Below are 15,793 nucleotides of genomic sequence, written 5' to 3'. Positions count from 1 at the left end.
CGGCAGCCCCCTGCATGTTGATAGATGCTGGTATAAAAACAGTAGGAAGAAGACACATAAAGAAGGCATGGAAAGGATCCCCTTAATTCCAACAGAGGAGACAGTGGACAGTTTCTCAAACACAGGGACACCAGGAGGATGGAGGGATGGGCCAGGTCCAGCATGGGGGAGGTCCCACAGAGAAGAGGGGCCCCTGTGCTGGATCCTAGGCTGGCCCTAGGAACAGATCCCCAGGCTGCCACAGCCAGCTTCCCCTTGGTAAACCAGTGGAGCATCAGGAGAGGGTTGGAGGGGAGAAACAGCAGAAGGTCAGAATGTGGCACTTGGTGATACTTCTTTCCCCACTGAGCACCCAGCCAGGGACTTGCTAGGTCTCAGATCCTGGCACAGTCTAGGAACTGTATTCTCAGCCCTGCAAGCTTAGGCTGGTACCAGCTTCCTGAGGCTTCTCTGTGAAACTGCTTTCCTAACCCTCCCAGGAGGTTGTGGGACCCAGGGTTTGCAGGGTCTAGTGCTAGACAAGTCATAAATATCTGAAGGACATGAAGTACTGTGTCCGTGGCTAGTTCAGACAGACAGCCTAGTTCAAAACACTAGACAGACACTTGGGACCAGAGACAAGATGGGGTTCTACTATTGAGAGGTAGAAAGTTCTGGAAAATTGGGGAGACAGCAGAGCCAGGCCCAGGCTACAGGCCCTTGTGTCAGGTTAGCATCTTAGTCACCTAGGAAGGAAACCGCATCCTCTTCCCACTCCTGGCCTCTATGTAAATGGTCCCAGGCTGATGCCCCCACCAGACATGTAAGAGGACTATTCCAGAGGAACAGGACTCTCTTCTGATATACAGACGCCTGCTGTCTTCTCTGTAACCCAAGCTGATTCAGCCATGAAATCGTTTTTCATTGTCTCGTTGTCTGAGTTTTCCCCGTGATATGGAGGATTGAACCTAGGGCCTCACGTGCCAGGTGACGTCTCCACGTCTGAACTGACCCAGCCCTGGTTTTGCATGCTCTGAGGCAACACTCTCGGCAGGCTTGGTCAATGAAACCTGCTTATTTTTCCTGGATGTGGGTCACGTGGACCTGGGCTCCACTCTCCGCTCCATCACTTCTGAGCCACGTGACTTGAGAATCTAAGTGAACAGTCACTGAGGAGCACACCCTCTCAGAGGTGCCCAGCTATGGCCACTATTAAGCGCCCTCTGCCATTCTCCCCCAGGAAGTGAGGGGAGGCCCTGGTTTTACAATGCCTTGAGGCTAGTGGCCTTGAGAGAACACGGGTGCAGAGGCCACACATGACGCTTACATGTTATCCAGGGATGAGCAAGCCAGTTCACTCTGTCCTGGTAGGGTTACATTCTAGTAGAAGAAGGGACATTGGCACAGTGTGCAACAGTGAGTGCCTAGGGATTTACCCACCTGCCCATCCCTGGGGGCAGCTGTGAGGCTGATCGTGGATGCTGTGCACACACTTAGTGTCTTGAAAACACCACAGGACCTGGCAGGTCTGTAGCCTCAGGAGGCAGAGAGAGGCAACACCGAAGGTCAGAGTGACCATGGGGACAATAACTGTCCAGCCTGGAGGCCAAGTGACGACTCCTGCTTTGTGCCGAGCACATGTGAAGCCACCCAGGATTTTGAGCTGAGGACTGACCCGAGCAAGTGAATTTGTGTCTTAAAGGAACATCCTGGAAGCATTTGGAAAGGAGACTAGAGAGCTGGGGTTGGGGGCAAGGCGTGGGTGACAGTGGCTGGGGAAGGGGACTCTGAGACAGGAGCTCCAGCATTGAGACCCAGGATGCAGGATCCTGATTGGCCTTGGGGTCTCTGTCAAATGCCTGCTGTCCCTGGGCCAAGAACAAAATAAACAGCCCTGCCCTCCAGGGCACCAGGGCCCTGGGTCAACCGTGCTCATATCAGGAATCTCAAGAAGCAGTGAATTTGCTCAGGGCTAATAAAACTCTGCACTGGGAGCCCAGGGTGGAATGCTTCCGTCACTAGCCTGTTGCCTGAATTATTCAGATAGTTTCCTGCGCTTAGCGCTGCCAGCGTGCATACTCAGCATTTCCCTGGGTAATAAGGTTTTGCAGACAGAAGTGGCTCTGATGAACTGATTACGGAGGGAGCTGCGAGCAGCTCTTGGATGTGGTGAGCGCACAAGAGCAGCCTTGGACTGCCTGAGAATTTAAACGGGATCAGCTCCTGCTGCTCAGTCTTGTCAAGTGTGGGAGGCACTGGGTGACATCACTCCTTCCTCCAAGGATCAGGTGCACAGCCGTAGGTTCCCAGGACTTGGCGGGTTCCTGTCTGTAACAGTGACACTAAACGTCAACTGCTGGGGCCAGGGAGCTGGGACTTGCTGCTACTGCAGGAATAGAACAGGGCCAAGATCATCCGTATCAACTTACGACCTTCTAGCAGGCAGCTGATGCCACGAAACTTTCTCCAGCGTATGTTCAAAGGCCAAGGATGTCCTCAGCTGGTTGATTGAAAGACAGCCTCAAGAATGATGGGAAAGTAGTCTCTGGGAAAATGATGTATGTCCTGTCTGTAGCCACATAGCAGGGCTCATGAAATCTGCTCAGCCTGTGGCATCATTACAAGGAACATTCACCTAGTAAAGGCTCTGAAAGTCCTGAAATTATAGCTAATCATAAGGGCGGGTGTGGCCAGGGCTTACTTTATCAGTCATCGTTCCTAATTTTTATACTCAAAAGGCAGAGCTGAGTAGCTGACTAACACTGGGTAGTATATCAAGCATACACTATTTACTCTCTCGTTCTTGACAAAGTTTGCCAGCCTGGTCTGCACCACTATAAAATAGACTTTCATCTTGTGGAGCTCTGGTCAGTTGGCAGAAGGGAGGAAGCATTTTATCTGTGGCTAACATTGGTTTTTTTGCTTTATCCTTAATAATTATCATGGCTGTTTATGATGAGAATCAAGTGCAGTTCAGAAGCTGTAAGCATGAGGGTAAATATACCTACTTGTGTTGAACAGAATGAGGTGGCCAGGCCTGGGTGGCAAGTTGGTTTGCAACACAGAGGCCAAGGTAATTTGACAGGAAAAGCCAGGCCTTCCGCCATGGTGTGGGGGAAGCTGGCTGTCAGCGCAGATTGAGAAAAAGCACCTTGACCTTTAGCTTGCTCCATAAACAGGAATTAACTCGCAGTACATCATCGATGTAAATGGAGGCACTAACGCTCTATCTTTCCTTCTGGGTAAAAATTTAGGTGAGGGTTCCTTGGGTAGTATAGAGCAAGCACAAACCATTAAGAAGGAATTGCTGCAGAGGGCTTCATTAAATTCAGAAAGAAGAAGAAAGATGCATTTCTCTCGAAAAAGACACTGTGAAGGAAATGAAAAATGAAACCACAGTTTGGAAGAGAATCTGTAAAACAATGGGATAAACACCCGTGTCCCAGAACATCCGAAATACTCTTACTTGATAATAATAAGCCATCCATGCAGTTTTACTACATTTGATTCTACTTTGCTTCTTGTACACATGTGTGTTTGCATGTTCACGCCACCTCCTGGCTGTAGAGGTCAGAGGAGGTTTCTGGGAGCCGAGTGTCTCATTGCTGTACCCTGTGGATCCCAGGAATTGAATTCTGTTTTCGAGACTTGGTGGCAAGCCCCTTACCAGCTGAGCCATCTCACAAAATAGCAGCATAGGAAGACATGGAAGGCTCCAGCCTTGGTTGTGGCATAGTTGTATTCACTTTGCCAAACTCATCTTATATGCCTAACATTTTAAAGAGGAAATTTTACTGTACATAAATTACACCTTAATAAACTTGATTTGTTAAAGTATTCAGTCCAAAGAAATAACAGGCATTCGAGAGTTGATTCCCTGCCACATGTGCACATGCGGGGACACACACACACACACACACACACACACATGTGCGCGCGCAAAGTTGAGAAGTCAGTTTGAGGCATACCAGATATTACAGAAACAGGAATTCAGCACGCAGGAAGTCAGGCCTTGGGGCGTAGGAGCCATCTTTAAACAGTGTGCCCTTGGTTTGAGGTGTCCCTGGAAGGTGGGCAGTGAGGTCTGAGCCCCAAGGCCCTTCATTTCTGTGAGGATATGAAGGGCCGCACACCTCCACAGAGAAACTCCTGCATCTCTATCTCATCTTCCAGACCTGTGTGGTACAGTCTCTGATTAGCCCAGTTTACACTATTCTATTATAATAAAATATCTGAAAATTTTATTTATGGAAAAATAAAAGGGTTGTTCTGTTCAGAGTTCTAGAGAGTCAAGAGTCTGTGTTTACTGGGGACTTACTAAGATGGTGCAAGATGCCACACATTGTGAGACAAGGTGGGAGGGAGGGAGAGAAGGAAGGAGGGAGGGAGATTGCATCCCCGAGTCTCTCTCTCAGGAAGTCTGTTGGTATGGATGTGCATGTGCCTGGAAAAGCCAAAAGCTAATCTCAGTTGTCCTTTCCTGGGTGCTGTCTCTCCCCTCCCCTTTGAGGCGGGGCCTCTCAGGCCTGGGGCCAGCCAAGTCCGCATGACTAACTGGGATGTGAGCCCACTGGGAAGAGTCCACCTGTCTCTGACTCCCCAGGGCTGGGATTACTAATGTGTGTCATGATTTCCAGCTTTTTTAAAATGTGGGTTCGCAGGATTGAACTCAGGCCCCCATGCATTTGAGGCAAGCAGCTTGCATGACTGAGTAGACCCCCTACCCTCTCCCCCTTCTTAGAAAGCCCCCATAATTCTATCATGGGTTTTCCACCCTGGTGACCTTATCAAACCCCAGTCACCTCCTACAGGCCCCACTTCTAGACACATTGTTGGAGTAACTTTGTTCCCTCTTAGTACTGCAAAATGGGAGTGAAATTCCAACTCAGGAGAACTTGGATTGCTACCTTGTAAATCAATATGTCAGCCACAGCTGTTCTCTTGTAAACTTTGGTTTTTCATTTAGTAATAGACACATCTTCCAAATACTTCATGGCAATGTATGCTATGTAAATTTTAAAATAGGAGTAACATTGTACAGAGACAGCAAATTTAATAAATCAAGCTGTGATGATGGACATTTACGTTTTTGTTATATTTACTATTACAAACAATGCTTTCATGAACGCTGGTACTAAAATGTAATTTCTGGGCTGGGGCCATAGCACAGTGGTAAAGTGCTTGTCTAGCATGCACAATGCTCTGGGTTTGAACCTTAGCCATGCCAAGGAAAAATATTGCATTTTTACTGTGATACTGTGTCAAAAATAATTATATTTTTAATATACATTCATCTCTCAGTGTCTGTGATGGATTGGTTTCATAATACCCAGATCCACAGCTGTTCCAGTTTCTTGCATAAAATGCTATAATATTTGCATAGAACTCACATACATTCTCCTGTGTACTTTAAGTCACCTTTAGATTATTTATACCTAGAACAGTGTGGGTGCTCTGTAACTGTTGTTTAGGGACTAGTGACCCAAAAATGTCTACACATAGTCAGTAAGGATGAATATATCAAATCCACCATTTCTGAAATCCTGGGGTTTTCAGATGTGGAACCCACCTGTACATACAGAGGGCTGTTGTATGTCGTTAATCTCTCCTGCTACTCCATATTTGTACCCACTTTATTCTCCCACAACCCACACCTGAATAAACCTCAGGCATGAATTTACATGTTTTCCCAAGACCCACCCAGCAGCCTAAACACAGCCTGTGGCCGAGCCAGTGGACAAAATGCCAGTAACCTGCAGGAGATCTGATTTTCATCTCCAAGAATGAAATCTAGGGATGGGAAGGAACACCGAGTCAGGGCTCTGAGCGGCGGTGGTCCCTGCAGCAGCCTGGGTGGCACGCCTGGCTTAGTCGAAAGTGTTGCTTCTCCCAGGACACTAGCTAAAAAGCTGTCATTGTTAAGTGTCCAGATTTCCATCTTGGGGGCAGAGCACCCAGGAATGGTGCAAAGCGCAGCTTGCCCCTGCAGCAGCCACTGTGGGGCCCTGGCTGCTGTGAATCCAGAAATGGCCAGTAGCCGCAGATGAATTAATGTGGAGCAAAGGCAGATAGGAAGTGGAATTCAAGACGTTTGATGGTAGAGTGGGGAGGGCATGCGTTTGAGGGACAGCCAGGATAAATGGAAACTTCATTATCCGTGGATCACACACTTGGAACGCAGGTCGCAGGCGACTCTGATGTTAGTAATTTGGCCAGCAGGCTCATTAAGCTCTTAAGAAAAGTGGGCCTAGTTAATGAATTAATGCAAGATGACATTTTACATACAGAGCAAAAAAGGAGCTCAGGCAGCTCGGAGTTATGTGGCATCATAACTCCCTGAGTGGATGTGATCGCTGCTTCTCGACTGCCAAAGTGGCCGTGCTGAGGAGAGCCAGCTTTCAGAGACAGCAGAGAGATCCTCCGGCTACCAAAGCCCTGGCTCCCCTCTTTGAAGAGCTCCCCCTTGCATTTGTAATGCTGCCAGTGGGTCACACAGATGTCAGAGTTTCACAATCCCTGGACACATTTACTTTCCTTGTGAAAATCTACCCCTCCCCAGCTCACCCCTCAGTGGGGGTTCTTGACCACTTGCCAGAGATGGCTTTTGAGGACATCTAGAATGCACGTGTGTGTGAGGGCTGAGGCTCCTGGAGATCGGCAGCAGTGATATTCACCCAACAACCTGGATTTACTTAGTGCTTCTGAGCCGTGTATTTAAACTGCTGTCTGTGGTGTGCACATTTCTTCGCGGCCATTTTAAAGCAATAGTTCTTTTTAAAGAACTAGCATCACTGAGTGCAAACCCTTATGGAGCACTGTGCTCAGCACTCAGTTGTGTGTTGCATCTTCCTGATGGCCTGGGGAGGAATGCTCTTAACTTTCTCAGCCCTGCTATTTCTTAAGGCTTATGAAAGTTAGATCACTTGCCTGGACTCAAGCACCAGGAAGTGACAGCCCCAGGACCCACCCAGAGCTCTGTAACCCCTCAGGTCTGTGTGGGAAGTAAGCCAGAGACAGCATTTTAATCCTGAATTCTGACCCTCCCCTCTCCCTACCCTTGGCCCCATTGTGCTTCTAATTATCTAAGCTAAGAGCTGAGTGGTAGTCATTTGTCCCAGGGAAGTCCCAGTCCTCTTCCCTGCCCTAACTGTACAGATATCCATGCCCACCTTTCAGAGCACTCGTATTTGCTTCCTTCTGTAGAGGTCAGATGTGCAGGGGACATTAGAATGACGACTGCCAGGAACTTGGACAATCCCCTAAGTTTTTAGTCCAAGTTTGGGTATGACTAGAGAGAAGAGTCAACGTAGAGAGAAGGGACCCTAGGGGAAGGTCTTCATTCGTCCCAGATTGGGATGATTTGTTTTCCAAATCAAGAATGCAGAGATCATGTGTTCTACAGCATGCAGGCTTTAGGAGGACACCCAGTGACCAGGCTCCTTCTGTGATCACAGACAGGTTAATCTACCTCTCTGAGTTAAAACAGAAATAATAATAGCACCTACTGTTTAGCAAAAAGTCGGAATAAACAGACTTTGTTGTTGTGTTCTGTGTATTTATTGAGGACCTGTCTGCCAGGTCTCGTCCTCCACCCTAGGACTGTAGTGATAACCAAAGCAAAGACACCAGTCCTATTGAAGAAGGGAGTGGCTAATTTAATTCCACCTCTGTTGCTATCTTAGGTTAACAACTGATGATCTGTCTGGGCACAGAAAACTCTTCCTGAGTCACTGATTGAAGAAGCGCAGTGCTGTGGTCCCAAACTTACTTTCTGGGACTGAAACTAGAATATTTCTCTGACTGTGCACAATAGTAGGTTGATGTAGTTCTTTGAATCAACAAGGAGTTCCCAGGTTTATGCAAGGGGCTCTTCTGGTTTCCTGTGCAAGCCTGGACTTCCTGAGGTGGTCCGCTGTGCCCTGCTGGCTGGGAAACAGGTCACCTTGAGGCACTGACATGTGACTCGAGAGGAAGGTATTGGTAGTCAGCAGAGGTGGGGTGTGACCCAGACCTTTACCCTGAGACCCGAGGAAATGCCTGCGTTATCTAGTGGATCTTGAGGCTCATAGAGCAGTGTCGGGTCCTAGCTTAGGTCAAGCAGGCTGCTTCCTCCAAACTCAGTGATCTTAGTCAGGGGACCCAACCTCACCGAGATGCCCTGTGCTCATCTTCAAAACCACGATTTGGCTGGCTTGATAACTTGCTTGCCTAGTATGCGGGAAGTCCGGGATCCCATCTCCATACTGAATAAACAAGGGAGTGGCGACCCATGCCTGCAATCTAGGTCTTAGGGAGGAGAAGCAGGAGAATTAGAAATCAAAGCTAGTTTAAGCCATATTTCAGGCTCCCTTGAAATATGTGAGACCCTAAGTTTAAAAAAAAAAGTTAAGAAAAGAAAAACTATGACCTTCAATATTATATCCTGTGTGTATGAAACACACATGTGAATGTAGCACAGGCTACTCCTCTAGATCTGTGACAGTTACTGTCTGTGCCATACTTCAGAAGCCCAGCATGTCTGGCCCATTTTGTAGCCCAGCATGTTCCAGAGGGCGAATGTGCAGAAAGGAGGTCGAGGACCAGGTGGGTCCTGTCTGGCTCAGAGGCAGGAGCTGTACCTATAAAGATCAACCAGGGCCACGCACAAGATAGACACTCTGCAGATACTTGGAGTCCTAGATGTGCGTACCTGCCGCTGCCTCCCTCGTGTGTGCTTTACTGTTCTCAACGAAGAACTGGTTTCTGGAAGCTCAAGAACTCTCTCACTCTTGACCCCTGGGTATTATATTTCTCACATCTGAGTTTTTAACTAACTTTCTTGAGGTCTCATTTATAGAACGTGAGATTCACTCACATTAACTGTACAATATAATGATTTTTAGTTAACTTCCCAACATGTGCCGTCATCATGGAAGTCTCGTTTGAGAGCATTGTCAAATGGCCCAGAGAGAGCCCTCATGCCCCCTTGCAGTGACTCTCGGTGCTGCCACCCTCGCTCTCTCGGAAATTGGGCCTTCATACCTCACACAGACAGTCAACAGTGTGAGCAGAGCTGGTCTTTGTTACTTTGTGGGTTTTTCCTTTTCTTACCCTTTATCCCTGACCCTCTTTATTCTCCTAACAATAGATAGGAGAGAAAGACAGATGGAAGGGAGAGAGGATGTGAGAGACCCCTGAATTTAATTTCTTCTTTGAGCACGGCCACTAACAAACTACAACAAATACCCCTGAAAAACCAACAACCACCCACCTCACCTCTCGGGGCCTAGCATTTCTGTACCCTCTGAAAAGTTCTCAGAATTCCAAACATCACACAGTTGCAGAAACTATCTGCAGCTGGCAAATCATGCATGAGTCAAATCATAGTCAGCAGCTCCTGACAGCCTGAAGCAGCCTCAAATCTCCACACCTGTGATTAAAACAAAAGCACATTCTTACAATCTAAAGAAATGTTTCTTTGTTGTTGTTTTTTTGTTTGGTTCAGTTCAGTTCAGTTTGGTTGTGTTGTGTTCGGTTTGGTTTGGTTGTTCAAGACAGAGATTCTCTGTACAGCCCTGGTTGTCCTGGAACTCACTCTGTAGACCAGGCTGACCTCAGACTCAGAAATCCGCCTGCCTCTGCCTACCCAAGTGCTGGGATTAAAGGCATGCACCACTTCTACCCAGCTAAAGAAATGTTTTTTTAAAGAAACCAAGTTTTCAAAGTGATCACTGTAGGCTTATTTCTCCGTGTGTTTCTGAAACTCACACTCATAGCATGTCTCAGTATTTATGTTTGGGGCTGGGTAAGAGTTCAGTTATGGATATCCATTCAGTGATGGACGTTTGGAGGTCGCCCTTGACGGCAGCTGGGAGTAGCCCTGCTATGCTAATTGGCAAGTCGTTCCTGGGGTTGGTTTTCAAAACTTCAGGAGAGCCCACTGTAACATCCTCTCTTCCTCTCTTCTCTCCTGGTTTTCTCAGAGCCGGGCAGTGGGCAGGTGCTTGTGACCGCGGAGAACCAGCTCCTGTACTACCCCAGCATCACGTACGCCATCATCGGCAGCTCGGTCATCTTCGTGCTGGTGGTGGCCCTGTTGGCGCTGGTCCTGCATCACCAGCGGAAGCGAAACAACCTCATGACTCTGCCCGTGCACCGGCTGCAGCACCCTGTGCTGCTCTCTCGCCTGGTGGTCCTGGACCACCCACACCACTGCAACGTCACCTACAATGTCAATAATGGTGTGCAGTATGTGGCTACCCAGGCTGAACAAAACGCCTCCGAAGTGGGCTCTCCTCCCTCCTATTCAGAGGCCCTGCTGGACCAAAGGTGAGAGAGAGAGACTGTGGAGGAGGGCATCTGATGCGGGAGAGAAGTGTGCACACTCTGGGCCACCGAAGTCTTAAGAATTTGCGCTCTGTACCTGTAGGCAGTAACAGTGTTTGGCATCTACCAATTTCTTATAGGCTGTTCCATATGCTCTAATCTTCTGGATACATCTGTGAGGGAAGTAACTAAGCTACAGTTTTAAGTCATTATCTAAGGACCTAGAGAAAGAATCCCTGTTCTTCCTTGGTCAAGCAACAATGTTACAGCTATTGACCATCTCTGGGCCTTGTCTGCTCCTACAGAAAAGTAGCGTGAGAGGTTTGGTTAATTTGTTGACTGGGAATAGTAAGTCTCTCTTACCTTGCTTGGCTTCGTTTGTAAAAGGGTAAAGGGGACGGCATGGAGAGCCCCAAGCTTTTATTAAACACGGGAATGCCCATTATTTGTGAGCCCCAAATATAGAAGGCCAAGAGCAGCATTCTGTGGTTAGAGTGGAGAGCTTAAGTCATTCCTGTTCGGGTGTGTGTGTTTGAGAGAGAGTAGGAGGGAAAGAGGGAGAGATTGGAGATAGAGACCAAGGCCTCAGCTATGGTAAGCACGTGCTTTACCACCGTTTACACCAGATAACCCTCTTAGACGTCCCTGCTCTTCAGTCAGCTACTGGAGTCTCCTTAGACTGAGACATTCCATGTCCTGCCTTCAGGTCCCCTGCTCAGAGCTCCCTCCTCCCCAGAGCCCAGGACTCACTTTGTGTCATATCAAGCATTTGCAGATGTGCCTCTGGGGTGGCCGGGCTTCTCCGTGGGACCCTTCTCAGTGGCAGCTCCTATCTGAGTTCATCTTCATTTTCCCACCCCATCAGAAGTAAGCAGTACCTCAAGGTCTGGGATGGAGGCAGTGCTGCTGTGGGATCTCTGCAGATGAGAATACAGGACCTCACTCACCTAATGAGCATCCTTTGTATTCGGCCCAGCCAGAGAAGAGTACGGATAAAACTGATGAACTGGAGATGGAATGTCAGGGTTCCAGTTCCCCACATTGCTGCTTATTAATCTGTGGTCGAGGGCCTCTGGTTCCTCACCAGGACAGTGGACATGGAAGTCATGCCTAAATCAAGGGTCATTGTGAGCAGTAAAGGTGACAGGAGAAGTACACAGAGGCACACTGACTCACAGCAGTGGGCGAGGAGAGTAGAAAAGCGGGTCTTTCCCATTACCTAATGTTGTTGCAAGCAAGGCACAGAGAAGGGGATAGGGCAATGAGAGAGTGACCGCATCCAAGGCCTCAGGAAGAGTGAGGTTTAGTGGAAGCCAGAATCCCCTCCTTATCAAAGACTTGGTCACAATTCCAACCATGACTCTTGGTCATAAGTCCCGTAGCCCAGAACATGCAAGGTGACCTGAGGGTGTCCTTTAGTAACCTCGGTCCTGCCTGCCTGCAGGGTAGACACAGTACTGGCCCTGCTGTTGGTCAGGAGCAGCCAGAGGACATTGGCCCTGCTGTCCAGCCAGGTTTCAGATCCCTGGGTTTGCTGGTCTTAGAACTGCCATTGTTCTTGGCAGTAGAACTGTATTCTCCTCATGGGCATCTGCTCAGAAACGCGCTGCTGGGTTTGCATCGCCTGCCTTGTCTTGACTCTAACATGTTCTCTCTGCTGCCCTTCTGCCTTCTCTGTTACAGACCTGCGTGGTATGACCTTCCTCCACCACCCTATTCATCCGACACCGAGTCTCTGAACCAAGCTGACCTCCCTCCTTACCGCTCACGGTCAGGAAGTGCCTACAGTGCCAGCTCCCAGGCAGCCAGCAGCCTCCTGAGTGTGGAAGGGAGTGGCCACAGCCCAGAGCAGACTGGCCCTCCAGAGGGCACTGCTGAACCCAGAGACTCTGTGCCCAGTCAGGGCACTGACGAAGTATAAAATCCAGCGATTCCAAAGTCCATATGGGTAGATCCTCTCCAACTTGTTGAATTCTGTCAGACTGTGCTCATGGGACACTCTTTGAGCTCATTTTGAGGAGATCTCTAGTTGAAGTTTTGGGGTGCCGACTGCACCTTCTCCAGATTTCAGGGATGTTCTTTGGAATGACCTGGCACTCCTCCAGCCACTTAGTTAACAGGATGCTTTGCCATCTTTCTCTGTACAGTCACTGTTCCTTCAGGGCCTGTGATTAACAGACTCATGCTTCAGATGACTGTGCTATTGTTGGTCCATCCCAGTAGTCTTGGGCAGGCAGCAGGGTGAAGCCATGTGTAAATAGTCTTTGGCAGGGTTCTAGGGCCATGCTGCACATTCAGGAGGTCAGAAGACATCAGACCAGAGTTTATTGAGCTGCCACCTTGTAGATATATTTGGAGGATTCTTACAAAAGGCAGTTATTGGATGGCCACTCCAAGAAGTGTCCAGGAGAAAATCAAATCCCACTTTGTACTCCCCTATGCATTGATCCTACTTCAGCAGAGGCCAAAGAAAAACTCTTGACATGAGCAACAGCTTTCAACTCTCAAAACTCTAGTTTGGTTTTCAGAAACCTCCAACCTGGCCTTATAAATTTGCATAAGATTTCTCATCTTGAGAGCTTTCTATATGTGCAGATCCTCTGCAGCATCCCTGAATAAGTTGGAAACCCTTGCCATGTGGTTTTAGCGCCTGATGTGTAGGTTAACAGAGTCTGGTCCTGCCTTGGCCCCATAACTCTTTTCCTGCCTTCTGGATTGTCCGCTTCCAAGATGACCTGCCATAGCTAAGGATAAGGACCCAAATTACGTTGGCCAAAATCCTGATCTAACCCTTTGCCCCAGGAAAGCAGGCCCAGCCTGACGTGTTGTTCATCCATGCAGCTTCCTTGATAAGCTTCTAAGTTCCGTCAACACCCAGGAGCCTGTTTTCCATTTGGACTTAAGGACACATGTTTTTCCTAATTTACATGAGAACCACGTTCAGTGCCACCCGTGAGAACTCTCAGGTCCCTGTACCACACACACAGCCCCCAGGAACAGTGCACCAAGTCAGGGTTAGGGTTAGAGGGAGGGTCAGGCTGGCCAGACTTCTGGCAGTTTCTCCTGAGAGAAGCGAGCAATAGATAACTTGGAGTCAAGATTTCCCATTGGATTTTTTTTTTTAAAGTCTCTTAGAAATGCATTTGAAACAGTGTGTTTGTTTTTTCCCTTCTAGTTAAGGGACTATTTATGTGTGTATAGGAAAGCTATCTCTTTGGTTTTCTTGTTTCTCTTTTGATGAGGCCCAAAGAAAGATGCAAAAAGAAATGCAGCCTTTCCCCAGCCCTATCCCATAATGTCACCTCAGACTCACATACACACCAAGCATCTGCACTGGGGCATCCTGGAGTCACTATTTATTGAGCTACTGAAACGCGCAGAGGCAAGTCCTCCATCCATTTTCTGTATGTTTGGATTACCTTTCCTCTCTCTCAATGTCCAGCCAGCCCTAGTGCATGCTGCCACCACGCACCCCAGCCAACCAGGCAGTGATGGGTAAACCATACTAACTAGGGACAAAACTGGAACCAGATGGTGCCACCTCAGGCAGCCGCCACCCATTCAAAGCATTTTCCCATGAAAAGCTAACGAAAGTTTCACTAACCTGTTGGATGCTAATTAAAAGGGAACCTGCAGGGAGCAGGGATGAAGTGGCCTTCCGTGATGCTGGACTGACTTCCTTTTTAACCAAATCCAAACTAGACTGCAGGAAAGATAGCTAGCCACGTGGGGTTTGGTTTGGTTTTAGTTTTGTGTAAATAAGCCTAGATGTTTGTTTCTTTCATTTTAAAAAATAGAACTTGAGTTGTTTTATTTGTGGGGTGTGTGTGTGTGTGTGTGTGTGTGTGTGTGTAACCCAATGAAGAAAGAACCTGGGTGGCAGACAGCTTTTCTGGCTGCACATCTCATCCCAGTGAGTCAGTGTGGCTCTTCCTCCCTCTGATGAGCCCCTGCTTCTTTTTGGTGCTATGAAAGTTGTCTGGAGGAAAGGATTCTAGTTTTAATTAATTGTGCAGTGAGCTAATCTCCTGAGCTTTTCTGCTTCAAGGCATTTTAGGAAAGACAAATGGTTTTAGTAGATAAGGAAAGCCTATTAATGTTGGTTTTTTTGTTTTGTTTTGTTTTTGTTTCCAAACAAACACAGGAACATTTTTTACTATAGATTTGGTTTTTAATGGATTTTTAAAAATAATAATGATAAATAAGATAGCAAAGCTCTGGGACTTGGGGTTTTTTTCCCCCTATTTTTTTTTCAAGATATCAAGTAAGTGGCTAGCAATATTTTTTTTAAATTCATTCCAGTCAGGATTTTTTAAATACTATATTGCCTAATTCACACCAGCCAGAAAAATGCCTCTCCTCCATTGTCTCTCCTCCAGTGAGGTCAGCACTTCATTTTGACACTACACTCGATTCACTGTGGTTGGAACTCACTGCCTAACTTAACTCCTTCTACCTTGTAATTGATGATTTTTTTGAAATGCAACTAAGATATTAATAAATAGCGTGTGATTATTCAAAGTTATATAAACTGGAAGATTGTATGTGGTTGCTTTTTGGTTTTTGGTTTGTTTTTTTTAATTGGCCCTTTTTTTAATTTTTATATTCTCAAATAAACTTGCAGTTTCATTCTTTCTGCTGTGTGAATGGTTCTTGACCCACTGTTCTCCCCCTAACAATATAAAAAGTCACTTCTGGTTCAGCTTCCCCAATAAATGTGTGAGAACAAGGAAGAATATACTGATGAAACTTCAAAACATGGTGGGTACTTGGGATTCTACAGGCGTGATTGGACTAGTAGGGAGAAATTGTGCACATCAGTGACCAGCCTAGAAGGGAAGTGGTTCAGTACAGCATTCATCATTCCAAGGGAAGACAAGTGGCTGAGGTAACTCGCAGCTTCCTGCCACAGATTCAAAGACTGAACCTTAAGCTGGTGTGATTGTAATTTGTTTCAAACCACCAAGAACTGTCATGAGTCCCACCAAGAGAACATCTTCATGTGCCTTTTCAGGCGATGTTAGGGCAGCATGATGACAGGGACAGTGTGTAGGACGTCTCTATGCCCAGTAGCACCAACAACGAGTGGTTCCATCTTTGGCCAAACTGGAAATCCAATTATAATTTAAATGCAACCCTTCAGACCAAGATTTGAGTCATGTATTATCCCCCTGCTTCTAAAAGATGAAGTTATCAAACAAGGGTATCCCGAGAGCACTGTGCCACATCCTATCCAGGCTTCTCTGAAGCACAAAGCCCCAAATGTCCATTCATATGCTCTTTCCTTCATCTCTCAAGGTGCCTTATGAATCCTAAAATTGTTGATCCCATGATAAGGAAATAATTATGATGATCTAATCTAGGGCATACATTGGCAACATTTTTGTAAAGGTTATAAAGGCCAGATAGTTATATGTGGCTCTGTAACAGCTGCAAAGAACTCACAGATAATACATAAATGATTGGGTACATAAGCTGTGCTCCAATAAAACTATATAAAAATGGGAAG

At 47.1% G+C, this 15,793-nt stretch overlaps 1 protein-coding gene across 3 annotated transcripts in view; it reads left to right on the top strand.

The window, feature by feature from the left end:
* Ldlrad3 (low density lipoprotein receptor class A domain containing 3) overlaps positions 1–14,920 on the top strand; it is a 238,014-nt gene extending 223,094 nt beyond the window's left edge. For all 3 annotated transcript variants that reach the window (XM_052183084.1, XM_052183083.1, XM_052183086.1), the window contains exons 5-6: positions 9,942–10,287; positions 11,968–14,920. In XM_052183084.1, the coding sequence (XP_052039044.1) occupies positions 9,942–10,287; positions 11,968–12,205 (584 nt within the window). In that variant the 3' untranslated portion in view covers positions 12,206–14,920. The remainder of the gene's footprint in view (positions 1–9,941; positions 10,288–11,967) is intronic.
* Positions 14,921–15,793: the final 873 nt, after the last annotated feature.

The sequence above is a fragment of the Apodemus sylvaticus genome, chromosome 5, assembly GCF_947179515.1.
Source record: "Apodemus sylvaticus chromosome 5, mApoSyl1.1, whole genome shotgun sequence".
Classification (NCBI taxonomy): domain Eukaryota; kingdom Metazoa; phylum Chordata; class Mammalia; order Rodentia; family Muridae; genus Apodemus; species Apodemus sylvaticus.
Note: the sequence above shows the minus strand (reverse complement) of the source record. Positions and strands in the feature narration are given on the sequence as shown.